This window comes from Cherax quadricarinatus, chromosome 34, assembly GCF_038502225.1.
Source record: "Cherax quadricarinatus isolate ZL_2023a chromosome 34, ASM3850222v1, whole genome shotgun sequence".
Lineage (NCBI taxonomy): Eukaryota > Metazoa > Arthropoda > Malacostraca > Decapoda > Parastacidae > Cherax > Cherax quadricarinatus.
The window spans coordinates 7,828,750-7,855,026 of record NC_091325.1 but is presented as its reverse complement, the minus strand read 5'-3'; the positions used below and the strand labels follow the sequence as shown (position 1 = coordinate 7,855,026).

Sequence of the window (26,277 nt, the reverse complement as noted above, 5' to 3'; positions counted from 1 at the left end):
AAGGAACTGTTACCACTGGGCTCAGACACAGAGCCTAGTGGAAAAATCTCCTCCTAACATTACTGTTGTGAACAGGAGCATCAACCTCTTCACTGACAATGTTGTTGACCACTTTAGAAAAATTTTGAAAAGTCATCAAAAACAGACAACATTGGACAGCTTTAGTAAAGAAAAAATTAAATGCTAATGAATCCCCATCTTCAAGTGCTACTGCACAGAGGTAGAAAAGAGAAAAAACACCAGACGGGCAGTTACCTGATGTTTTCATGGAAGGTGATATCCTTTCCAAACAGTAACATCTCTACACCTTCCTCTTAGGCCATCAGCACTCCTCATTAAAGATAAAGTGCAGTTACATTTTAATTTATTTCATGTTACATTTTAATTTATTTCAGTTTTTAAACTGCAACACCCCCTCCTTCAGAGTGCAGGCACTGTACTTCCCATCTCCAGGACTCAAGTCTGGCCTGCCGGTTTCCCTGAATCCCTTCATAAATGTTACTTTGCTCACACTCCAACAGCACATCAAGTATTAAAAACCATTTGTCTCCATTCACTCCTATCAAACACGCTCATGGATGCCCGCTGGAAGTCCAAGCCCCTCGCACACAAAAACCTCCTTTATCCCCTCCCTCCAACTTTTCCTAGGCCGACCCCTACCCCACCTTCCTTCCACTACAGACTGATACACTCTTGAAGTCATTCTGTTTCGCCCCATTCTCTCTACATGTCTGAACCACCTCAACAACCCTTCCTCAGCCCTCTGGACAACAGTTTTGGCAATCCCGCACCTCCTCCTAACTTCCAAACTACGAATTCTCTGCATTATATTCACACCACACATTGCCCTCAGACATGACATCTCCACTGCCTCCAGCCTTCTCCTCGCTGCAACATTCATCACCCATGCTTCACACCCATATAAGAGCGTTGGTAAAACTGTACTCTCATACATTCCCCTCTTTGCCTCCAAGGACAAAGTTCTTTGTCTCCACAGACTCCTAAGTGCATGCTCACCCTTTTCCTCTCATCAATTCTATGATTCACCTCATCTTTCATAGACCCATCCGCTGACACCTCCACTCCCAAATATGTATCTGAATACATTCACCTCCTCCATACTCTCTCCCTCCAATCTGATATCCAATCTTTCATCACCTAATCTTTTTGTTTTCCTCATAACCTTACTCTTTCCTGTATTCACTTTTAATTTTCTTCTTTTACATACCCTACCAAATTCATCTACCAACCTCTGCAGAGGAAGTTGCATGTATTTATTGTTTTTATAGTTTTTGTGTATGATATTTTTTTTTTTTTCAACAAGTTGGCCGTTTCCCACCGAGGCAGGGTGACCCAAAAAGAAAGAAAATCCCCAAAAAGAAAATACTTTTATCATCATTCAACACTTTCACCTCACTCACACATAATCACTGTTTTTGCAGAGGTGCTCAGAACACAACAGTTTAGAACAACATATCCCTCCAAACTGCTAATATCCTGAACCCCTCCTTTAAGAGTGCAGGCATTGTACTTCCCATTTCCAGGACTCAAGTCCGGCTGTATAAAAATAACTGGTTTCCCTGAATCCCTTCACTAAATATTACCCTGCTCACACTCCAACAGATCATCAGGTCCCAAATACCATTCGTCTTCATTCACTCCTATCGAACACGCTCATGCACGCCTGCTGGAAGTCCAAGCCCCTCACCCACAAAACCTCCCTTACCCCTTCCTTCCAACCTTTTCGAGGACAACCCCTACTCCGCCTTCCTTCTCCTACAGATTTAAATGCTCTCCATGTCATTCTACTTTGATCCATTCTCTAAATGACCTAACCACCTCAACAACCCCTCTTCAGCCCTCTGACTAATACTTTTATTAACTCCACACCTTCTCCTAATTTCCACACACAGAATTTTTTGCATAATATTTACACCACACATTGCCCTTAGACAGGACATCTCCACTGCTTCCAACTGCCTCCTCGCTGCTGCATTCACAACCCAAGCTTCACACCCATATAAGAGTGTTGGTACTACTATACTTTCACACATTCCCTTCTTTGCCTCCATAGATAACATTTTTTGACTCCACATATACCTCAACGCACTACTCGCCTTTTTTCCCTCATCAATTCTATGATTAACCTCATCCTTCATAAATCCATCCGCCGACACATCAACTCCCAAGTATGTATGCAAATAATATTATACAGGTTTTAATAAGCAATATTTTCTCTTAAAATATTTTATAATTGGTAATTTTTTGGGGGTCTGGAAAGGATTAATCCAATTTACATTATTTCTTACGGGAAAAATTGATTCAATATTCGTACAACTCACTATTCAAATAGCTTCCTGGAACGTATTAAGTTCGAATATCGAGATACCACTGTACATTTATTATTAATCAAATATTGGTATTTAAATCTACTGGACTGGAGGAAGTAGTTTAGTTGACAACAAACATCCAGCGGAAACCTTTTAAACATTTTGGACTCTCAGTGTTACGCATTTCTCTCAATGTACTGTAGTAGTAGTAGTAGTAGTAGTAGTAGTAGAAGTATTACTAGTATTTCCTGATAATGAAATGTGATTGTTATTGTCTTTTTTGTAGGATATACAAACTATAGAAGCCAACTGGAGAATGGGTAGACATAATTTACAAAGGATAAATTGCCGTTCAGAAAACTCTAAAGGTGTCTACTGTTTACAGTATGATGATCAGGTAAGCGTAGTTTTAAATAGGGCACCTGAAATTATATTTTTTTCCAGAGTAACAGACATTGCTGTTTTTTTTTTTTATATTGTGTTGCAAGATAACTTTTCATTCTATATTTAACTAATTTTTACCCCAATATTAAATCTTCATAACTTGTGTACATTTAGGTCTGAAAAATTTCATAGCTCAAAAATCACTTGAGAGTAGAGTCTTAATATAATGAAGTTTCTTTGCTTTGATTGTAAAGTGTATAAAAATGTTAGTTATTTGAGAGAGGATTTACTGGTAGAAGGGTTTGAATGGTGAAGTTAATCACAGAATAAATGAAGGAAAGAAGAAAGGTATTTTTGGTGTTAAGAAATGTTGGAAATAAGTAAGTGAGCAAGGTAGGGAGAACAAAAGAGTGAGGGAGGGAGGGAGAGCGAGTGAGTGTGCTCATGTACAAGTGCAAGTACGTATGCATGTTTGTATCTGTGCATGTAATAGTGTGCATGTGTATGTACATGTGTACATACACTGTTCTGGATAGCTGTTTTATTGCTATGATTTTGTATAGAATATGTAACTTTAAGGTTTTCTCCACTGTTATTATTTTAAATATGTCTTGATATACCTTTAATTAGGTCATTACATTTTTTGCTGCATTTCATTCTTTTTACTTCCAGGCTCTTGACAATTTTGGGTACAATACTGTACTTGGTATCAGTTTATTTTGGTTAATGATTCAACTTCCCTCCTCCTTTCTCTTAGGAATATTTTTCGTAACTCTGCAAGCCTGTCTTGAATAAAAATTGGTATTATTTTATTTTAAATAGTGATTGGTTTTGAAATTGTTAATTTCAGCAATCTTTCAGAAAATTGTATCAGGCCTTCGAGACAACACAATCAAAATTTGGGACCGTACCTCGCTCCAGTGTTACAAGGTACGAGGGGTACGTCGGATCTTCTTCAGTATTTTTTTTAGATGTAAATGGGTCATTCATTGGATAGGTAATTTTAAGCTAGAGTCAAAGATTACTTGAATCTTTCTAGATATATTATTGACTTGGAATGAAAGGAATGTGTTTATACTTTTACAAGCTGCAAAGAAATTGTTAATTTTTTTAAATGTATATAATTTAAAGCAGCCTAGCAGTTTGAAGTAATTTTTAACTTTGCTTCATTGGGGAACCTTGGGCATATTTCTGGTGATGTTTGTGACACTGATAAATTTTAATTATGTTCTCTTGTGTAGTTCTGAGTCAGTTCAGCATTATGAGATGTCACTTTCATTCACAGAAGATAAGTAGATGCTAAATGTATATTTATTAATCTCTTTCAAGGCTCAGAGCACCTATTTCTCTTCATTTGGCTTAAATTTGAAAATAGGTATGTGTAGTTATTTGAGAAACTTTTCATTACTCACCTCTTTTGCTTGTTTATTGATGTAAGTGCAGTACCATATTTAGATCACTGTTCAAGGTATTTTTGGTACATTTGATTTAATTGTATTTGGAAATAGTTAAACAACTTGAAATTTTCTCCACATAATTAAATGAAGATTTTTCAAGATATTTCCTCTTTCAAGATATCATGAAATATCTTTTGGAAAAGGTGTCTATGATATCACTAGGACTCTCTGTATCTGACAAACTTTCTAATCAAACATCCATCCATGTTTTTCAAATACAGTATTTTTGTTTTTTATCCCTCAGCAGATAGCCTCAGTGTGGATTACTAAGTCTTCTGCCTTCCCATGTACTACCCTGTAGCCATGTTCTCATTTTCTTTCTCTACCATTACCTATTGAAAGTGCTGTATCAGCCAGGGTGTGATGGCTTTATATGACTGTGGGCCACTAGCAGCAGTAGCCTGTTTGAGCAGGCAGTCAACAAGGAAGTCTGGCCTCAGGCTGGGCTGCGAGGTTAGAAAACCCCTCGAAACCAGTCACAGGTTTGTGTGTCAAGCTTTCACTCTGACATTTGGTTTTCTCATTCTCACATAATATCTCTCCCTTTTCTTTCATCTTGCTCCTTACCTTCTCCCTTTTCTCATGTCCGTAGAAGTAAACTTTTTTACATTTGAATAGTCTACTGTTTTATCACTTTTTATTGAAGTGGGAAAAGAGGAAGATGCAGCTGTTTTGTGAGACCTGCAGACAACACATGTTGAGACACACTATTGCCTTTTTTTAATTTGCTGATTAGCTCACCCTTATTAGTTCATTTGTTTACAGGGTTTTCAGAAGTGTAATTTTTACTTTTGCATTGTTTGTACCACTTAATTTTTTATGATAAATTAATATTTGGAAGGTACCTTTGATAAGTTTCGAGAGTTTATTGTCTGGTGCTTGCCTGATCAACCAGGCTCTTGCTGTTGGTGGCCCACAGCCCCACATATCCATCACAGCCTGGTTGATCTACCATGCCATTTTATGGCTTTGGCAGGTAGGGTTGTGTCAAAATATCAATATCAGTGGGTGTCGGGTATTTCCATGGTATTGGTGAAAGTACTGCTGATACCAGCCAGTACTTTTTGCATATTAATACTGTATTATACATGTGCTTAACAATGGTTAAATTAATACTGCCTCGGATGTGAGGGTTACTGACATTCACACTCACACAAACACAGTAGCCATTTTCACATGACTGTCATTGTGCTGTCTTTATAAGTTTAACTGGGCATTATCTCAACAAAGACTAAGAAACCTTTTCCTGAGAGTGATGCTATTTCCTGGATCTCTCTGCAGCACACATCACTGAAATTATTCAAGAAGCAGTGCATGAATTCAGTGTGGCAGCTTTCAAAATTAGTGCTATAGCATGGGGTAATGTGCCAATGTTGTCAGATGAATTGAGTGGACAGGATACAACAGATTGTCATGCTTTCTACATACACATCAGCTGGTTATCCGTGATTGTTTTGGAGTAGAGAGTAACAAAAAATCATTGCTAACTGTAGGCAGATAGTGAGCTACTTCAGTTATTCTCCTCTTGCCTGCAGTAAACTAGGGGCTCTTCAAGAGCAAAATGAACAGCCAAAACACAAGGTTATTCAGTATAGCCAAGGGTTCTGTTCCTAAGAGTAGGTCGGTAAGCGAATTGGCCATTAAGCGAGGAGCATACTACACTTGTAGTGGGTTTGTGTCTTCCATCTTTAGATATTTGTTTAATGTCACCTTTGCACCATTTATAACATTTCTAGTAAATTTTTAAATGTTTGTAGTGTACTGCATACTGTAATAAACAGAGTAGAAGAAATCAGCTCTAATATACATTACTTAGGTTTGCAAACTGGTTGGAGAGCTAGTTGTAAGTCTGAGCAATCGGTAAATGAGTACGTTGCTAAGTGAGGAGAGGCTGTATATATCTTCTTACTGACACAGCACTTTCTTAATGTTAGATTACATTTGTAAAAGTCATTGCAATGTATTGCTTAGATAATACATATCTTCCGTCATTTGATACAAATATGCGGAATCTTTTTCCCAAGTTACCTTGTGAAAATATTTCACAGAACCACAATGTCTTAGTGATAGAAATTGTCTGGTCTTGAAAATAATGCTTTAAGTGCAATGTTTGAAATATTTCATCAACAAAGCTTAGTGTGATCCAGGAATTTCTGGCTTGGGTAGCACACACTCAGTTCTTAAAGTATCAACATTAACTAGGTTTGAAAGTTACATCACTAACTCCAACAAGATTCTCGGCACATTTCTATATCCCTGATACGAGTATAATTTCAGTGTAAGTGCAGTGGGTGAGTAATGTAAAACAAATGGTGACCATGTTGAGAATGGCCTGAAAAGAAGTCAGCAGAGAATTCACTAGGTCAAGATGTCGGAATGCAACTAATTTGCTATCAGCATCAAGCAGCAACGAGTCTGATGAAAGTCAATGTGATGTAACAGGGATTGAAAAATTTGAACAACAGCATGTCACAGGGATCCTTTTTTCTAATCACAAAAAAAAAAAAAAACCAGCATCCAGAAAAAAATGTGCTGTTACAGTGGTACCCCGAGTTTCGGCCATAATTCATTCCAGAAGGCTATTCGAGTGCCGTTACTGAATGAATTTGTTCCCATAAGGAATAATGTAAATTAGATTAGTCCGCTTCAGACCCCCAAAAATACATTTACAAAAGAACTTGCAGTGATACACTTATATAATTGTTCGAGTTGGGAGGTGGCTGAAACTCTGGGTACCACTGTATTTGCATTACCACAAACATAAAACAGAAATAAACAAATGTATGGCAGTGGCATTATTGCCTAAAGAAGGAAATACACTAGTGGTAGGAACAAAATGTGATAGTTTTTCCATCCCTGGCAAATTCAGCCAGTAAATACGTTAGGTAAAAAGAACACAAGTGCTACAATAAAATGTCACATTAGTTGCACTGTGTGTCTTTATACCTAACATATTGTCGATATTTCTACTAACGCATACAGTAAGTATCTGAATTCAGCTTCCCCTGCATCCCCCTCCCCTTCCCTTCCTCTTCAGTAGTGAAAAAAACTCAGAGGAAACAATAACTTTTGAAAATGGGGATGTTTGTTCCTCAACTTTGATTTGAGAATTTTTAATTTTAGTTATTAAAGTTATTTTTTTTTTTTAGCACATTAGCAGTCTCCCACCAAGGTAGGGTGACCTGAAAAAAAGAAGAAAAGCTTTCACTGTCATTCATTCAATCACTGTCTTGAAAATGTCTTTGTTTTGGTGAATATTGGAGGGCTACCCAAAAATTCTAGTGTAACATGACTTACAATGATTTGCATCTTAAATGAACTTAATTTCTTGCAAATACTGATTTGCAGATACTAGCATTTTAAACAATCAAACAAATTGTTAAAAGTAGTTCATTTTTTCTCAGTTATTTTACTACCAAATGCATTATTATTTTGTCAATTTTTTGCATGTGGAGGTGTCATATTTGAGATTGATCAAGAACTGTAGAATTAACAGTTACAATTTTAATAACTGATTTTGTTATATTAATTTTTTCTGTTTTCTACAGAATGCATTCATCATTTTCATGCCAGAGTAGAGGACTTATTTGGTAGCTATTGGTCAAGAACTGTAGAATTAATAGATTTTAAGAGCTGAATTTGAAGTATTTTCTGTTATTTTTCCATGAAATTCATTCATTTTAAATATCATTATTTTTGCATGTGTAGAGGGCTCATATTTGGTAGCTTTTGGTCAAGAACTGTAGAATTAATAATTGCTGCATTATCCAGTACATCATCCCTGAACTGCAGTCTGGCCTACAACATCCCTTGCCACTAGCTTCCTGTATATTCCAGGGCAGTTGATACCCTCCCCATAACGGTGAAAGAGTGGAAAGCTTAAAAGTGTGATTTGTCAGATAAAATGAGAGGAAGAGAAGGACAGGGAGAGGGAGAAAGATATTGATAGAGAGCTGGGCAGCCCTTTTGCTTCCTGTCTTGTCAGTATTTCATTTTTTTATTTGATTAAAAAATGTCTGACATAAGATGTGGAATACAATGGATTATGAACCCATCTCTGATTTTAGCATTGGTGTCTGTGGAAAAACAAGTTTCTTGTTCTAAACATCTGAGCAACAGAATTTTTAGGAATGCATTGTTATGGCAAGTTGGGGCCCTACTGTTTAGTGTAAGAGTATTATACACGTTGAAGATTGGTGTTATTTCAGCACGCAAAGAGTTAATGGTCAGGTGATATAAAGTTCTGTTACCCTTCATGGGAAGTGTCATAATTCTGGTGGAAGACTCTTGATTCCAGGTATTTATATCTCATTGGTTCTGAGGATCGTTAACTCTGAGTCCTAGTCTCAGACATCCTTGATCAATGGGATGATAGTTCTGTGTTACAAAATAGGAGCTATCAAGAGACTAAGGTAAAAATGAGTGGAAGTTTGTATAATTTTTAGTGCTTTCCCATAATTAAATTATGTAAGAGGAAGGAAATTAGTGGCAGTGAGGAGTCTTGTTTTAAAATGGTGTGGTATGATATTACATGGAGAATAAAGACAAAGGCCATTTGGTGATTTGAAAGTATAATTTGAAGAGTGGAAGAAGGCTTGAGATGCTTTGGGATTGTGAAAATGAAAGAAAAATAGGCTGAGATTGTGTACATATTTGGGAATGGAGGATATCTGTAGAAGAGTGAAGAAATATATTACAGGTACTGTATTGAGAGTTGGGCCTTATGCATTCAACATGCGTATGTAATCATGTCAGACCAGAGTCAGTGTAGGAGTGTGGTTGCTGGGGTTTGACAAGCTCAAGGAAACTAACCAACATGACTTGAGTTTTAGAAGTAGGAATGGACAGAAGTAGTGTCTGAAATTCTTGGAAGTGAAGTGGGAATGTTATAGCTTGGTAGTTCATCATTGGACTACAGCATCCATGCCCTTCTGGAAAGGCAGCTGGAGTGAGTGGAGGTGAATGTCTCTTCTTGGTGGGAAATGGCTGTTGGGCTAAGCCAAAAGCAGGTTAGTGCCTTAAACTCTATAATTTAGTATACAGTAGTTCTTAATGCTTTGATGCTTGTGCAACTAAACTTAAAACTCATGACTGCTCATAAGGTTTTTAAAATTATTTTTTGTAACTAATTATAAACAGTCACATGATTATTGTAGGTTAAAAGTTTTGAGCCTATTTTTACACTAGAGATGTTTTGTCAGTGTGACATTCTCAAGTGAAGGATATAGGATAATGCTTTGGGTCTTTGTCAGCAGCAAAAAAATGAATGGGCAGTTGTGTGTATAAATTCGTAAGCTTCTGTATTTTTGGATTTTGGTTATAAAGCATTTTTGCTGAAGGGCAAGCAGCTAATAGAGTCAGCTATCCAGCAGTTTATATAGTTTGATGGTTTTCCCCATAGTCAAAACTCAAGGTGAAGGGCTTTTTATCCAAGGAATTGGAGCTACCCTCCTCTTGGTTGAACCTAATTGACTCCCTTTCTTCAGGCACTGTATGACCACCAATGGATTTAGTGCTTCCTCTTGATTATAGTAATAATCCAGTCAGTATTTCTTATGAATATCACTGTTAAACAGATAAGACTTATAAATACATGTACATGTATATTACACAGATGGTCAGTGAAATACAAAAAGAACCTAAATCTGAAGCAAAATTTGTTATACAGACTTAATTTTGTAATCACTGCTTTTGATTTTGTAGTAATTCTAGGAATTAACCCCCTTCTAATTTGTAGGGATGACTCTGTATGTTACTTAGCACAGTGCAGAGATATTTTTAAGTTGTTTGCTAGTATTTATACACGTACGCCATCCTTTCATTAATGTGAGACTTCTATTGATCACTTGTATAAATTTTTTTTGGGTTGTGATATCAGTCTTGTTTATTATTTAGAAACCTATTCATATTTGCTCCATCTTCTTAATTGGGTATCTTGGGTTATTGTGTCTGCCACTGCTGGATTTGTCAGTAGTGCACATTGGACTCCACTTTCACCCAGCCATAATAACCCATGCCCGTTTTTGTTTCAGGTGTTGACGGGGCACACAGGGTCTGTTTTATGTTTGCAGTATGATGAGCGTGTAATTATCAGTGGGTCTTCAGATTCCACAGTTAGGGTTTGGGATGTTAACACTGGAGATATGACCAATACGCTTATCCACCACTGTGAGGCTGTTCTTCACCTACGCTTCAACAATGGAATGATGGTTACGTGTTCGAAGGTGTGTTATATGCTTATTAAAAGAACTGCCTTCTTGGTGCCTTGATACTTGTGAAGGGCTCAAGAGCTAGAACCTTTTTGCCCTTTAGCACTTTTAGCACTTTATGTGAATTTATTAATAATTAATGTAGGGATTCAGGAAAACCAGTTACCCTGGCTTGAGTCCTGGAGGAAGGGCAGTACCTACACTGTGAAGAAGGGGTGGGAATATTGCAGTCAGAGTTAATCCAAGATTGTGTTGGCATACTTCTGGAAAGATGGCTATTGAGTGAATGAAAAATTTAGACACATGTTCAGCATCTGGGTATCTTTATTGTAAATGTTTTGCCAACCAGTTGTTTAATCAATACAAATTCTAGATATGATTAGAAGACAGTAGGACTATATACAAAAGATGTGGTAATCAGTCCCTCAGCCTTGAAGGTGGTGTTAGGAGCACCATGGTCGTGAATATTCTGGACCACAGGCAAGAAGGCTGCTGCTTTTATACTGGCGGAAGATGGAGGGCATAGTCACTGTTGGGCGGGAATCCCCAGTGGGAGCAGGTCACACCCGAGGCACGGGTTAGTGGTGATAGTAGTACAGTAGTAGTAATCGTCGCAGTAGTAGTAGTTGAAGTAGTTGTAGCAGCTGTGAAGAGGTAATGTGGATGTCCTCTAAACCAAGATTCCATGATGTTGCAGTGTCTGACAAGTTGTACATGAACAGTATACAATACCGACAAGTTGAAAAAATTTTCAACTTGTCGGTATTGTATACCGTTCATGTACAACTTATTGAGTGAATGTTGTTGAATGTGTTTTTCTTCGGGTCATGTTTCCTTGGCAAGAGGTGGCCATTGAGTTAATTTATTTATTTTTTGAACTGCTGCCTTCTTTCCCCTAGGTAGGGTTATCCAAAGAAGAAAAATGCATTTGACATCGTTGTTTCAATTAATGTCTTTCCAGATGGATGATGACATAAGTCAGATTGCCCTCCAGCTGCAACATTCCCATCCATTTAGAGTAAAGGCACTGGCTTTCCCACCTCCAGTAGTCAAGTCAAACTAACTGGTTTTTCCTGAATCCCTTCATAAGTTACCTTGCTAACACTCCAACAATATATCCATTAAAATCCATTTGTCTGTGTTCACTCCTGTCCAGGACACTTACACAGCCCCTAAAACTCAAAGCCTCTTATTTTTTACCCCTCTTCCTTCAACCAATCCTGAGACTCCTCTGCCTCCTCCTGATCTTTCACCCCAAGTTTATACACCCTTTTATTGTGTTTTTTAAATTGTAGATCATCATTTTCTTTCAACAAACCAGCTGTATCCCACCAAGGCAGGGTGACCCAAAAAGAAAAACAAACGTTTCTCTTATTAACCTTAGTAATGTATACATGAGAAGGGGTTACTCGCCCCTTGCTCCTGGCATTTTAGTAACCTCTTACGACGTGCATGTTTATGGAGGAAGAATTTTGTTCCACTTCCCCATGGAGATGTAGGTCATTTGACATTATTAATTCAAGGATTTTTACTTCCTCATGTTTCAAGAAAAGGTCTATCTGCATTTTTGTGACTATTCTATTCCCATAATAGGTTGCTGTTATATCCCTTTTTTCTTTCACTGTATTGGCAAGGACGTTTTCATTGTCTTCAGTCTTTCTTTGTAGTTCACATTCTTTTTTTAAATTCTTGGATACATTTTGTATCATGGATGAATTTTGAAATTTGTATTCACAGGATAGATCTATTGCTGTTTGGGATATGGTGTCTCCAACTGAAATTAATCTGAGACGTGTGCTAGTGGGTCACCGAGCAGCTGTAAATGTTGTTGATTTTGACGAGAAGTACATAGTTAGTGCATCTGGTGACAGAACAATAAAGGTATGTGATTCTCAATTTTTTTTTATTTAATATATATTAGAACCTTTGCAAAATTTAGGATCATGTATAGTAAATTACTCTTAATATGGCAGTTTTCTATTTGTTAATGTAAATAATCAATGAGTTTTATTTATTTATTTTGGAACTTGAATATGTTTAATATTTTTTGTAAGGAGTTATCATAAAAACTTTAACATGGAATAACCTGTTCCTGCAGTTATATTTTATATTGTGAGTCTGTGAATATTTGGATATTTTATGCCATTGCCATGTTTGTTAAAATGTTGCACAGTTTTGCAAATGATCATAACTGCATTCTTCAGTACATTTCTATATGCAATTGCCTGTTTGAATTTATGGGGCCTGAGTTTTGTCTCTTGGTCCTGCCTCTTAACTTTCATTTGATGTGAAATGGTGTTTTCATGCCTTCTTTTGATCCCTTATATAGGGCCTGCAACCATTGTCATACCTGGTTTTCAATTTTGAGATTTCTACTTTCGTAGCCTGGCCTGTTGCAGGACTTTTCTGTTGACTGCCTAGTCAGTGAGTGTTCATCATTGCATTATACAGGTATGGAGCACAGGAACGTGTGAGTTTGTTCGGACACTAAATGGACATAAAAGGGGCATTGCATGCCTTCAGTATCGGGACAGACTAGTTGTCAGTGGTTCTTCAGATAATACTATAAGGTAAGTGTCTTTTCATGGTAATGTGTTTGGAAGGTTGGCTAAAAGGAAGCTTTGGCAGTTCACACAAATTTAAATTTAACTTCTCTACAGTGTTCATTACAAATATTGAAGAAAGGATAAATAGATAATATTTATTTGTTAGGCAAATAATCAGTGAACAGAGCTCAGTTGTTGATGGTGATACAGCAGTTTAAATTATTAACTAGTTTTCAAAATCACTACTAGAGGTTGATAGGTGAGGCACAGATGTTTTATCTGCAAAATGATTTCTTTATGTAGTATCCATATTTACTAAGCAATTTTGCATTAATGAATATTTAGATGGGATTTGATTATAGACATCTTGACAACAGTTTTTATATTTATCCATCACTCTTGCAAACTTTTTTTTTTTTCAGGTGAAACATGTTCTAATGAATTTGTCTTGCTTGTGCACCTAATGACGAAATATGTCAGTGTTGTAATGTGGAAGAATCTATTAACTTAGATGTTAAGAGTATAGAAAAGTAAGATAAAGTTCATATTACCACACATTTGACCATCACAAATCACGGTACAAGTGGGGTTAGAACCCATGGCACGTGAGTCGTGAAACTCCAGCCCAGTTTAAAAATTACTTTGACTTTGTCAACAACATCGAGATAAAAAAACTTTTCTAAATAATAATCCAAACTTTTTAGTTTATTATAATTTTAATAAGTTCTGATTCATGTTTATGAAATTACACCATCAGTAGGCAATTTTTTGTAAAGCAGTTTTCTACTGAAGCAGGGCAGTCTGAAGAACATGCTTTCTCAATGACTCTGCAGCTGGCTTTCCAAAAGGGCATATACATCGGCATCCAGTGTTGACCTACCAAACTAGCATTCCCCGCAGCACTTTCAAGAGTGCAGACACTGTACCTCCTAATCTTGAAAACTTAATCTTACTACATGATTTCACTTGGGTCCTGTCATAGGTGTTGTCTTGTTCATACTCCAACAGCTTGTCAGATCCCTTACACTACTCTTCTTCACTCAGTCTGATACCCTACCTTTTTCTTTCTTATTCTTCCATGCCTTCCACAGATTTCTCCTTGCATCTTTCATTTATCCCATACCTCACCTCATGTATATTCACTTGTTGTACTCCATTTAGATATTTTAATTGAGATATTTGTTGCTGATAATTTCCTTGCAGGTTATGGGACATAGAATGTGGAGCATGTCTGCGGATACTTGAGGGGCATGAAGAATTAGTTCGCTGCATTAGATTTGACAACAAGAGGATAGTATCTGGAGCATATGATGGGTAAATATCGTACAACATGGCAAAATAATTTAACCTTTAACCCTTTCAGGGTCAAGAGGCCATCTCCTAAACTTGTTCTCAGGTTTGAAAATTTAAAAAAAAAAAAAAAATAATTTTTCTTATGAAATGATAGAGAATCTTTTCCCGATCATAATGACACCAAAAGTATGAAATATGATGGAAAACTTATGGAATTATGCTCTCGTGAAGTTAACTGTCTCGCTGATACGTAAACATCAGCGAGACCGCCCACTTTGAGCCCTATTTTTGGCCAATTCCTGTGTACTAGTCGACAAAAATCATATTTATTTCGCTAGAACTCCTTTTTTTTCTATGGAATGAGTACAAGAAACCACCCATTTACCAATTTCAACTATCCGATAAAGTGGTTAGAAATTTCACACAAATTTCAGAAGATGCCAGTTTCCAAACAGGGTCCAGAATAAACAAGAAAGACATTCCTGGCACTAAAATAACAAGTTCTTTGTTCGTTAGTCACGTCCCCAGGCCCCTCTTATATTTCTTTTGCTTTCCACTTTGAATTTTTATTCTTAAAAAAATAGAAGATTTACTGTTATGCAGACTACTGCATTATTGTACAAATGGTATAAATAATATCAGCGCACTTGTGAAAGAATATTAGACTCGCCAGTTGATGTGTATTGGACGCTTGGCATGATTTGTTTACTTTTGAACTTTGGTAAAAATCAAACATTTCTGCTACTTTGAGCTCGATTTCAAGGTAATTTTCATTGTGAAACCAGTCAAAATCTCAATTTCTGTAATATGTCTTCCATTCTATAAAATGAGGCCAGGAAAACTAGAATACAACCATAAATACCATACGAAAATACAGTGCAAAGTTGCTGTTTTAATCCAAAAATACGGTCAAAGTTTTTTTTTCTCATTACGCACTGTGTGCTGCAGGATTTTTTTTATACTGTGGACACTGACCACATAGACCCATTCTTTCATATGTAGGCCTACCAGCTTTCTCTCACTAGATTTGAAGGCACTAGAATTTAGGCGTACTAGTACGTCAATAACCCTGGTGCATAAGCTGTACTAGTACGTCAAAAACCCCGAAAGTGTTAAAATAGAATTGTTTTGAGCTATCACAGATGATGAATACCACTTTTTTATAGTTTGAAGTTTTTCTTCCTTGCTGATTTCAGTTATTTCTAGACCTCTAAAAATCTTTCGAATAGACCATTTCTGTTAGTATTTAAAATGGAACAAATATATGCCAAGAGGAATTACCCACAGTCTGTTTATTGTGTGCTACACTATCATGTCATCCATCATAAATTATGACAAGAATTTAGTATCAAGCATTACATTATACCTATTCCTCAAAATGTATGTAAACAAAATAGCAGCAGCACATACAAGGTTGGTAAAGTGCTTGTTTGGCAAATCTTAGTGTAGCCTTCGTATAAGGTATGTCAAGGCCATCTTTGAGTAGGCAGTACCAGCATGAAATTCACTCCTGAAAAATCATGTTAAGAAGCTGGAGAAGGAGAAGATGCACGGGTATGCAGAGACCAGTCGCAGAGCTACAGCATGAGAGTTACTAGGAGAGGCTAATGGATTGAATCAGACATTGGAGGACAGAAGAGCCATGGAGACAAGGCACAAAATATTCATGAGTATGAATAGATTAGGACTGTTTGAGAGCCGGGAAATAGGTACTTGAGGGAGCACAGCTGGGAGTTGAGAGTAAAGATGAGCCACAGAGATGTTTGAGAGCATTTCTTTAATCAGTGGGTGGTTAGGAAGTGGAGTGACTTCTGTTGAGAAGTGGAGGAAGTAGGCTCCATATGTAGTATTAAAAGCAGGTACGATAGGGCCCAGAAGGCTTGGTGGAAGTAAATCTGACAAGCAGCATGTTGAGAAGTGGGGCCAGGAACTAAGACTCAACCCTTGCAACCACTTATAGGCAAGTGTGTGTAACAAATCCTTCAGTATGCAGCTTGAGTACAATTATTTTTTTTTTTTTTTTTTTAACCCATGGCTGTTTCCTACTGAGGCAGGGTGACCCCAAAAAAGAAGAAACACTTGCATCATCACTCACTAGTAGCAGCACTTAAGAGGGTAAAGTTACAATGTGAAATTTCGTTAGGCTTTCTCGTTCCTGGAGGTACCAAAAACTAGAAGTGATGTAATTACAACACTCCGAACAGGAATGTGTAAAGTTGACGTGGACAAATTTTACTGAGAAAGGATCCTGAGCAAGGAATTTCAATAGATACTTAACCTTTTGGGGGTTACGGACATACTAGTACGTCTTACGACCCAGGGTTTTTGACGTACTAGTACGCCTAAATTCTAGCGCCCTCAAATCTAGTGAGAGAAAGCTGGTAGGCCTACATATGTAAGAATGGGTCTATGTGGTCAGTGTGCACAGTATAAAAAAAATCCTGCAGCACACAGTGCGTAATGAGAAAAAAAAAACCTTGACCGTGTTTTTGGATTAAAACAGCGACTTTGCACTGTATTTTTGTATGGTATTTATGGTTGTATTCTAGTTTTCTTGGTCTCATTTTATAGAATGGAAGACATGTTACAGAAATTGAGATGATTTTGACTGGTTTTACAATGAAAAGTACCTTGAAATTGAGCTCAAAGTAGCAGAAATGTTCGATTTTTACCAAAGTTCGAAAGTAAACAAATCATGCCAAGCATCCAATACACATCAACTGGCGAGTCTAATATTCTTTCACAAGTGCGCTGATATTATTTATACCATTTCCACACTAATGCAGTAGTCTGCATAACAGTAAATCTTATTTTTTTTTTTGTAAGAATAAAAATTCAAAATGGAAAGCCAAAGAAATATAAGAGGGGCCTGGGGATGTGACTAACGAACAGAGAACTTGTTATTTTAGTGCCAGGAATGTCTTTCTTGTTTATTCTGGACCCTATTCGGAAATTGGCATCTTTTGAAATTTGTGTGAAATTGGCAAAATTGCTAAATTCTGACCACTTTATTGGATAGTTGAAATCGGTAAATGGGTGGTTTCTTTTACTCATTCGATAGAAAAAAATGGTGTTTTAGTGAAATAGTTACGATTTTTGTCGACTAGTACACTGGAATTGGCCGAAAATAGGGCAAAGTGGGCAAAATCACCGATGCGTAAACATCGTTGAGACCGCTAACTTCGCGAGAGCATAATTCCGTAAGTTTTCCATCAAATTTCATTCTTTTGGTGTCATTATGATCGGGAAAAGATTCTCTATCTTTTCATAATAATTTTTTTTTTTTTTTTTTTTTTTTTGAAGTTTGGCCGACCCTGAGAACAAGTCTCTGAGAGGACCTGTCGACCCCCAAAGGGTTAATACTGAACAGAGGCTTTTAAGTGTTAGGAAGTAGGAACTCATTGTATGGGTAGTGAAGAAGCTAAGTGAGCTGACCTTCAACACATTAGAAACTGACATCATACAGAGGGTTCAAATGTAAATATAATAGCAATGGTATTTCACATCTTGTAGACATTTAAGATGCATCCAAGAGCTGGAGCTCAGCCATTGCAGCACTTAGGTAATTACTGAGATAGTTTGATTCATCTCCTTGGGTAATATTTAGTATTAGATGTAACTGAAGTGATCTTTTAATTTTTTTTATTCTTCATCGTTTTCAGAGCGCTCTAAGAACGTGTAATCCATGCATTTGTCCTACAACATTATATATAAGCATCACAAATCAGTTTTTAGGAGGAACTGAAAGAAAAAAATAAATGGCTTGAATTTCAGTGCAGTAATTTAAGCTGGAGTTTTAAATACCTTGAGTTCCAAGGGCTTTTTTTACTCCCAGAGCCCAGCAATGGGCCAGGCTTGTCTGGTGCTTGCCTTGTCAACCAGGCTATTGCTATTGGTGGCCTGCAGCCCCACATATCCATCACAGCCTGGTTGATTTGTTTTTCAATTTGGGAAGTATTTATATAAATTTTATACAGTGGTACCCTGAGTTTCAGCCATAATTTGTTCCAGAAGGCTGTTTGAGTGCCGTTACCGAACGAATTTATTCCCATAAGGAATAATGTAAATTAGATTAGTCCATTTCAGACCCCCAAAAATGCACTTACAAAAGCACTTACAATAATACACTTACATAATTGTTCAAGTTGGGAGCTGTATGAAACTTGGGGTACCATTGTACTTGTTTCCTGGTTAAAAATGCAGTATATAATTATTTGGATTATAATTGTCCAAGATTTTAATGTCTATTGCATATTAGTGTACGAGTACCTATTTTAGTACGTCAATCTGCCAATTTCCATTTGCTGTTGAAACTTTAGAATTTTTGTGATGTACGTGGCACATTTTTTTAATTAATGTATGTGTTACTTGCAGATGTAGTAGTTGTTTTTACTAGTTCCAGTAGACATGAGCATTTTTTTTTTTGTGACAATATGAGGTTTAGTTAGCAAATAATTTTTTTAATTTCCTTGTGTATTTATTATTTTGTAAAGCTGTTTGCTTATATATAGCATTTGTTCTATGTAGTTGTAATTTGTTTGTAAAACTTAATATTCATTAGTTACCCAAACTTACAGGAAAATCAAGGTTTGGGATCTTCAAGCTGCATTGGATCCTCGGGCTCCTGCCGGCACCCTTTGCCTACGAACTCTAGTGGTAAGTGTTGTGGTCCATCATCGCTTTGTGATTTTTTGCTTACTCTCCATATTCTGTATAGATATATATGAAAACTTGAAAACTTTTTAAAAGCTAACAGTTAATTCTGTGGGTTGTGTAATGGTAATGGAAAATACATTGTTTCTTCTGTTAAACTATTGTAAGTCATGGCCATAAAATTTGAATGGAAAGTAAATATAGCACAGGATTTCCTTTGCCTGCCCACAAAATTAAGTATGTGTAGTCTGTCATTATTAATTTGACCCTGTATGCTCCTCTCAACATAAAATGCTTTTTTTTTTTTCTTATAAATGGGGAAATATTCTAAAGTTCGTGGGGGTATTCCAGTTGCACATTATGGAGAATAAGAGTCAGGCTAATAGTGGCAAACTACAGCAGAGTGTAAAAAAGGCTACAATTTCCTACAAGTCTTGTACATTTACTTGCAGGGGGTAGGTGGGTGTATCTGAGCTTGATGTGAAATGTTTCTCATCAAGGCAACAGGGTGTCACAACAGCCTTAAGGTCGATATATTTCCTCTTTATTCGGTTTAGCTTCTTTGCCTCTTTCAAGTTATAAAAAAAAGCAGCTTGGGTTGTGGTAATTTGAGCTAGGCTCTAGTCATTGCTTCATAAAGCTAATTTCTTTATTTTAAGCCGAGTTCATGAATTCAATATATATATATATATATATATATATATATATATATATATATATATATATATATATATATATATATATATAATATATATATATATATATATATATATATATATATATATATATATATATATATATAATATATATATATATATATATAATATATATATATATATATATATATATATATATATATATATATATATATATATATAATATATATATATATATATATATATAATATATATATATATATATATATATATATATATATATATATATATAATATATATATATATATATATATATATAATATATATATATATATATATATATATATATATATATATATATATATATATATATATATATATATATATATATATATATATATATATATATATATATATATATATATATATATAATATATATATATATATATATATAATATATATATATATATATATATATAATATATATATATATATATATATATATATATATATATATATATATATATATATATATATATATATATATATATATATATATATATATATATATATATATATATATTTTTTTGTTTACACATCTTGCTGAGACTACTCAAACAAGGTACATTTTATTTCTTTAACATGTATTTTGTGTAGGCATCAGTTTATCTTTGTACTTAGCACTATTGTGGAATACTAATTTTACAAATGTAATTAAATATTAAAATAAGTCACAATATTTAGAGTAATATTTATTATGGATGATTACAGTTTTTAGTGATAGTGTGTGCTTTAATATTTGAGAGAGAAGTTGCATTATTAAGTTTGAAAGAGGAGGAAGAAATGAAGAAGGGTTAGAGAATAAAGGGGAATTGAGAATGATTGAGATATAAAGCTTTGGGAATTTGGAAAGGCAGTGGAAGGGGAGAGAAAGAAAGGGAAGACAAGGATGTGCACATGCATGTGTGCAGTGTGTATGCATATAGTCTACTTTCATTTATATTACACATTTAATCATAATTAAATTTTCCACTTGTAGGTTTTGACTAGACAGTTAGCTGGTATTTAATTTTCACTACATTACTGCAGTTATTATTTCTTTACCCCTTTTCTAGGAGCATTCTGGTAGAGTGTTTCGCTTGCAGTTTGATGAGTTCCAGATTGTGTCGTCTTCTCATGATGACACTATCCTCATCTGGGACTTTCTTAATTGCTCCCCACCAGAATCTTCAGTGGCGCCTGGCGGCCGAGGCTCCTCGCCTACTGTGGACACAAGGTGAAAAAAGTTCTTGCAGTTGTGACGTGGTTTTCAGGGGCCAGTTTTACCTATAAATTTACCTATTCATTTGTTCCTGAAAATTTTTTACCTATAGATCTTTGTCATAGTCTGTTCACCCTTTGTAATGTCTTGGTTAACTAGAAATATGATTGAATCTTTATTACTAATGTGTATATTTTACTTGTGATTATCATTTGTTGTTGCAGGAGCAGGAGCTTCATTATTTAAATTATCAGGTTTTTAAAGCTTATATTCTTAGTAATATATTTGAATAAATGTTACCCATAAGCTTGAGGTTGTGTGAGGAATTAATTTTTTTCTTTTTTTCTTTCAGCTAATGCAATGGAGACATAGTACAGATAACTTGATTTGTGTATCACTGGAATCATCTTCAGATTGTTTGGTATCTAGGGACAAGAGCTCAACAGTTCTATGTCCATGATGCCTCTGCAGCTTTGACCGAGACTTGAGTGATGGAAACTCGAGTGCAACAAAAAACTATTTACGAGTGCCAGTGTATAATGTTTGTTGTCAAGCACCCACTTGTACACTAGATGCACTGGACTTGCAAGTGTCAAGCGCAAATACGGCACCTCTACCCCCTGGCCCGTCCATACACTGTGGTGTGATAGGCAGACTAGATCACACTGGTGCATAGCCAGACAGAGAGTTAGTGTACCGGCTCATGTAACGGTTCTAGTGCCCTCTACCTTCACTGCAATTTGAAGCTTTAGTTAAATTTTAACAGTGAAATGAATCTAAAGTTTTGGTCATGTGACATTTTGAGGAAAATGCATAAATTGTGGATGGCCATTTGGGCTGCAGGAAAAAAAAAAAAACTGTTTAAAGTGATATATTGCCCAGTGTAATGGGCAGTACCCCGTTCCAGTACACAGTCTTCTATTTCTGGTTATTTGTCTCTTCGTTCATAGGTCCCAGGCATCTAACAATAAAAGAAAATTATGAAATCGCCATTCACGTATTGTCATTCTAGTTTAATATTCGTCTACATTGGATGTTGTGTGTTGACAGATAAATAAGTAAAAAGTATAATTGATCTCAAAAATTAGCTTGCCCAGTGACAGGATTGTATTCGATAGTTAATTTGCAAAACATTACGGGAATGACTGTAGAGACAGTTTGAAGAGATTGTCATCTTTAATCTTGACAGTTCTTGCTCATCTTATATCTGGCATTTTGTGCAATATTTCCAACACATCAGATCCTGTTTATTAAGAAGGTTTTAAATGTCAGTTATATAAATAGAATTATTTAAATATATTACTAAGAGAGCTTTGTTTGGGCATCAAAACTTAATATATATAGTGTACATGGGTGAAGCTTTACCAAAAACAATATACCATGTCTTTATTGAATAGATTAGAGCTTTACATTTATCAGATTTAGGCATTTTTATAAGAATGTATTTAAAAAAGTGACAAGCAGAATGGAGCCCAACATGTGGAAATATATTCACAAAAATCTTTTTTGTTTATTAAACATTGCTGCTAAAGCTGATAAAACTTTGGGTTAGTAAAAGAAAAAAAGTGAAAAATATTTCACAAGCAATCTCGTCTTTTGCCCACCATTTTTTTTTTCTAATGGACACCAGACATAGTCAGTCTATCACTTGTTTGAGAACCGAGGGGTCTAGTCTGAGTGACATACTTTAAGCTTATCTGGGCATTCGCCCAGACTGATACTCGCCTGTATTTTACAAGGTCAAGTTGAATTTTCCCCTTTAAAAATTTGTAATTTTGCATAAGGGTGAGAGTTAAGTTGTATGCGTGTGCGTAAGGTTACCGATTTGAACAGCTGTTAGTCATTACAGGAGCGCAGATATACTCATCATGTGCCATCTTCATTGTGCAGTTCATTATATAATAACTGAAAGTTTTCAGTTGCTGTAATACTTATTACCTCGTGTATCCCTTCCAGCAGCCTACCACTAATTATGAGCGACTTTTCTGGTACCCTTTCAACACTTTTGTTTTGTTCTTTTCTGATCTTGTGCATTTAGTATATCCCTCACTCTCTCCTATCAGCCAATTAGGTTATTCTTTACAGAGTATCTAGTTTTTCTTCATAACACTTTTCATAGCTCTGAGAGGTATTTTGTTACTTGCCTTGTTTCTTGGATTTTAGTTACATGCTTTTGCATGTGTATTTGCCACTATTTGCATATTGCAGTTTTGATCTAACATATTTTATATTTTCTTCTTCCTTCTTCTTTTCTTTTTTTCACTATCAGTATAAAGTATATGAAGCTTATTTGAAATTATCTTTTAGAGTTTTCAGGGGAGGTGAGCTCTAGCTCTTGGTTCCATCAAGGGAGGTGTATTGGCACAATTGTGAAGAGCTCTTATTCCAGTGATTTGGAGCTGCCTTCCCTTGCCTTGGATTCAGTCTGATAGCCTCCCATTCTTCAAGGTGCTGTACGACCTCTGTGGGTTTAGCATTTCCCATAAGAAATAATTCTAGTTCCTGGTCCTTGTTTCAGTAAAGGTGTAATACCCTCTTCTATGGAATGGGTATTTTCCAGTTCCTTCCATTTAATTGGTCTTTTATTGTAAGAAAACTATTGGATATCTGTAGGGGTCATTTTGGTTCATAATTGCTACTCATGTTCACTTAGTTTTGGTTTACTTAGTTTACTGTCAATGCTTTTGGGCATTTAGTATGTCATGATCATATCTCTTCTTATTCTTCATTTTCTGAGATGTAAGACATAATTCGTGCATTCTTCCTTCATGAGTTATTTTCTCCTTAACTCTGGCAACAGTCTAGATGCACTCTTTTGTACTTTTATCAAGTTTAACATTGTGTTTTATTAGGTAAGGTTTCACTGCATATAAAATAATGGGATGCAAGTATGATGTAAATTGTTTTGTATGGTATGTGTCCTTATCAAGGTTTTGGAAGACCCAATGTTTACAACTTTTGTGTATTCTGCTAATGTTCTTTGTGAATTAGCACCTTGGCATCTCAGTGATAGATGCCCAGCACACCTCTGAAACTTTCAGTATTCTGTTGATGGTGCAACATCTCATTAATGAGCAAGACACAAGTGCACCCTGAAACATTTTACCTGCTCATCAGGCTTCATCAGTTGAATAGAGATGATTTTTGTATTGGAGACAATATTGTAATTACCTTGATCTGTTGGCCGATGAAGCCTGCTGTGCAGGTGAAGTATTTCATCAGTAAAGATAACCTAGTGTTGCACTTGTTTTACTCATTAATTTGTCAATATTGTACACCATTATAATATGATACCGTTTGATTATTCCATTTTTTTTTTTTACACCCTGATGCTCTCATTATGATTACTCTTAAACAGTGTTGCCTTCAGTGCAATCTCTCTCTGCCATTTCTTATACAAAACTTATATTAACATCGAATTTTTCTTTTATACATGCCTCCCCATTCACTCCCTGCTTTTTTGTGCTGTATGATCCATTTGGGTTTAGCATTTTGTTGTAAATATAGTAATTGTGTGTGTGCTTCAGTGAAGAAGTTGGGGTTATTGTTATTTTAAGATCTAATTTCTTTAACTGTTTGCAAGAGCTTTTTATCTCCATTGGTGTTTTTATCCTAGGTCTCTTTCCCAGTATCTCAGAAAGTTTTTTTTTTTTGTGGTTAAACTAGCAATAGTTTCTTTGACCATTCCTGATGTATGTCCAAATCTCATTGCAATCTTGAATCCTCTTCAGTTTCTAGTCACCACATCATTTTGTAATCTGCAGGTAAGAATACATGAGTTTATTCCTGGTGTCTAGTCATGCACTTACACTAGGAACAATATAGGGACCAATACTGATCACTGGGGACTCCATTTGTAGTCCTTCCTGGATCAATCCTGATTTCCTCCCTTTTCCCAGGTGCTGTACAACCCTTGTAGGTTAAGCACTTCTAAATGAACATAATAAACCCTTATAATATCTCATTGTTTTGTATTAAAGTTATTATGGTTATCCACACCAATAAGTTTTGCATTACCCCAACTTGCTTCAGTTTGTGATTTTTTTTTGTGTGTGTATGTGTGAGAGAGTTTGTGTGTGTGTGAGAGAGAGAGAGAGAGAGAGAGAGAGAGGAGAGACTGACTGTGACTGTCTTAGAAGTTTGGAATAAACAGTTTCCTTTTCCCTCTATTTACTGTCTGATGATTGTTATACTGTTGTTTGTCTATAAGGTTTCTAAGGCATAGTCTTTAATTTCCTTCTACATGATAGCATTTTGTGAGGAATTTAATGTTTTCTAGAATATCAAGTCTGTTTTTAAAGTGTTTTTCAGCACTTTTCACATTACTCTCAAAGAAATTGGCCTGTAGTTCATGGGTTCTGGCACATCTACTTAGGATATTGGTATCATGTTTGTCTTTGTAAAATTGCTTAGTGATTTCATTTTAAACACCTAAAATGTAGGAAATGATGAAAATATATCAAGATGTGCTCAGATAAAAAGTCTTTCTAATGAACTTTTTTCACACGCCCATCAAGCTAGGCGGCTTGATGCCAGTGAAGGACTTTTAAACAAAAGAATTGAGTAACCTTCATTTTCCTCAAATCAGATTTGATTGCCTTCTATTTCCTAGGTGTTGCATGACCCCTATGGGTTTAGTACATTCTTCCCTTCCTGAATGAGCAACACCTAAAGCAAATTTGCCTTAAGGCAGTAAGTAGTTGAACTCACTGGATTGGAAATTATCCACATTATATTCACAGAAAAGCTCTTGATCAAAGATGTGCAGTATTCACGTTCGAGAGAGAACTCCTGTTTTTGGCATTTCCTGCCATCTCTTTGTATAGTACATTTAAGTTGACATTTATGTGTGTGTGTGTGTGTGTGTGTGTGTGTGTGTGTGTGTGTGTGTGTGTGTGTGTGTGTGTGTGTGTGTGTGTGTGTGTGTGTGTGTGTGTGTGCAGAATGCTTCTCAAGGTGATGCCGTCTTCAGGCTCCAGGCAGTGGCTAGCACATCTATCACTGTCATTCCCCCCATGATAATCTAAATTCATGCTGCATGATACCCATTATTCTTTGGAGTCTGTTCTTTGCACAGTTTTTTTTTTTTTTCAAGGAACTGTTATTCACTTTTTTGTGTACCTAATATTGATTATACAGCTAAAAGTAGCAGAATATCTTGCTTGTTCACCATAACAGCTTCTGCTCTTGAGAAAATGAATGACTAGATAGTGGGAAAGATAAATTTATCTACGATCCCAAAAGTCCCACCATTAACTTTAAAGATAATTGCCCATTGCACCGGCTTCGTTCACTCGCGTCTAATTGTTTTGATACGTGAGATATCTCGAGTATCCTCAAACTTCAAGGCACCTCAGAGGATGTGGCAAAGAGCTCTTGATCAAGGGGAGTTTTGTTACTTTCCTCAGGCACTATAACTTACCTCTCGAGGTTCCTTTATATCAGTGAGGGGGTTTTTGATTGAAGTACTTGGACCTGCACTTTCCT

The 26,277-nt window shown here is 35.9% G+C and overlaps 1 protein-coding gene across 6 annotated transcripts in view; it reads left to right on the top strand.

Annotated features, from left to right (window-relative positions):
* Positions 1 to 22,292, top strand: part of slmb (beta-transducin repeat containing E3 ubiquitin protein ligase slmb) — a 37,100-nt gene extending 14,808 nt beyond the window's left edge. For 3 of the 6 annotated variants that reach the window (XM_070091139.1, XM_070091142.1, XM_070091141.1), the window contains exons 5-13: positions 2,617 to 2,727; positions 3,576 to 3,653; positions 10,204 to 10,395; positions 12,118 to 12,261; positions 12,832 to 12,950; positions 14,130 to 14,240; positions 18,797 to 18,875; positions 20,645 to 20,805; positions 21,143 to 22,292. In XM_070091139.1, coding sequence (XP_069947240.1) covers positions 2,617 to 2,727; positions 3,576 to 3,653; positions 10,204 to 10,395; positions 12,118 to 12,261; positions 12,832 to 12,950; positions 14,130 to 14,240; positions 18,797 to 18,875; positions 20,645 to 20,805; positions 21,143 to 21,146 — 999 coding nt within the window. In that variant the 3' untranslated portion in view covers positions 21,147 to 22,292. Of the gene's footprint in view, positions 1 to 2,616; positions 2,728 to 3,575; positions 3,654 to 10,203; positions 10,396 to 12,117; positions 12,262 to 12,831; positions 12,951 to 14,129; positions 14,241 to 18,796; positions 18,876 to 19,324; positions 19,506 to 20,644; positions 20,806 to 21,142 lie in introns of those variants that run through there. The other 3 variants (XM_070091140.1, XM_070091144.1, XM_053783585.2) reach the window with 2 other exon arrangements.
* Positions 22,293 to 26,277: the final 3,985 nt, after the last annotated feature.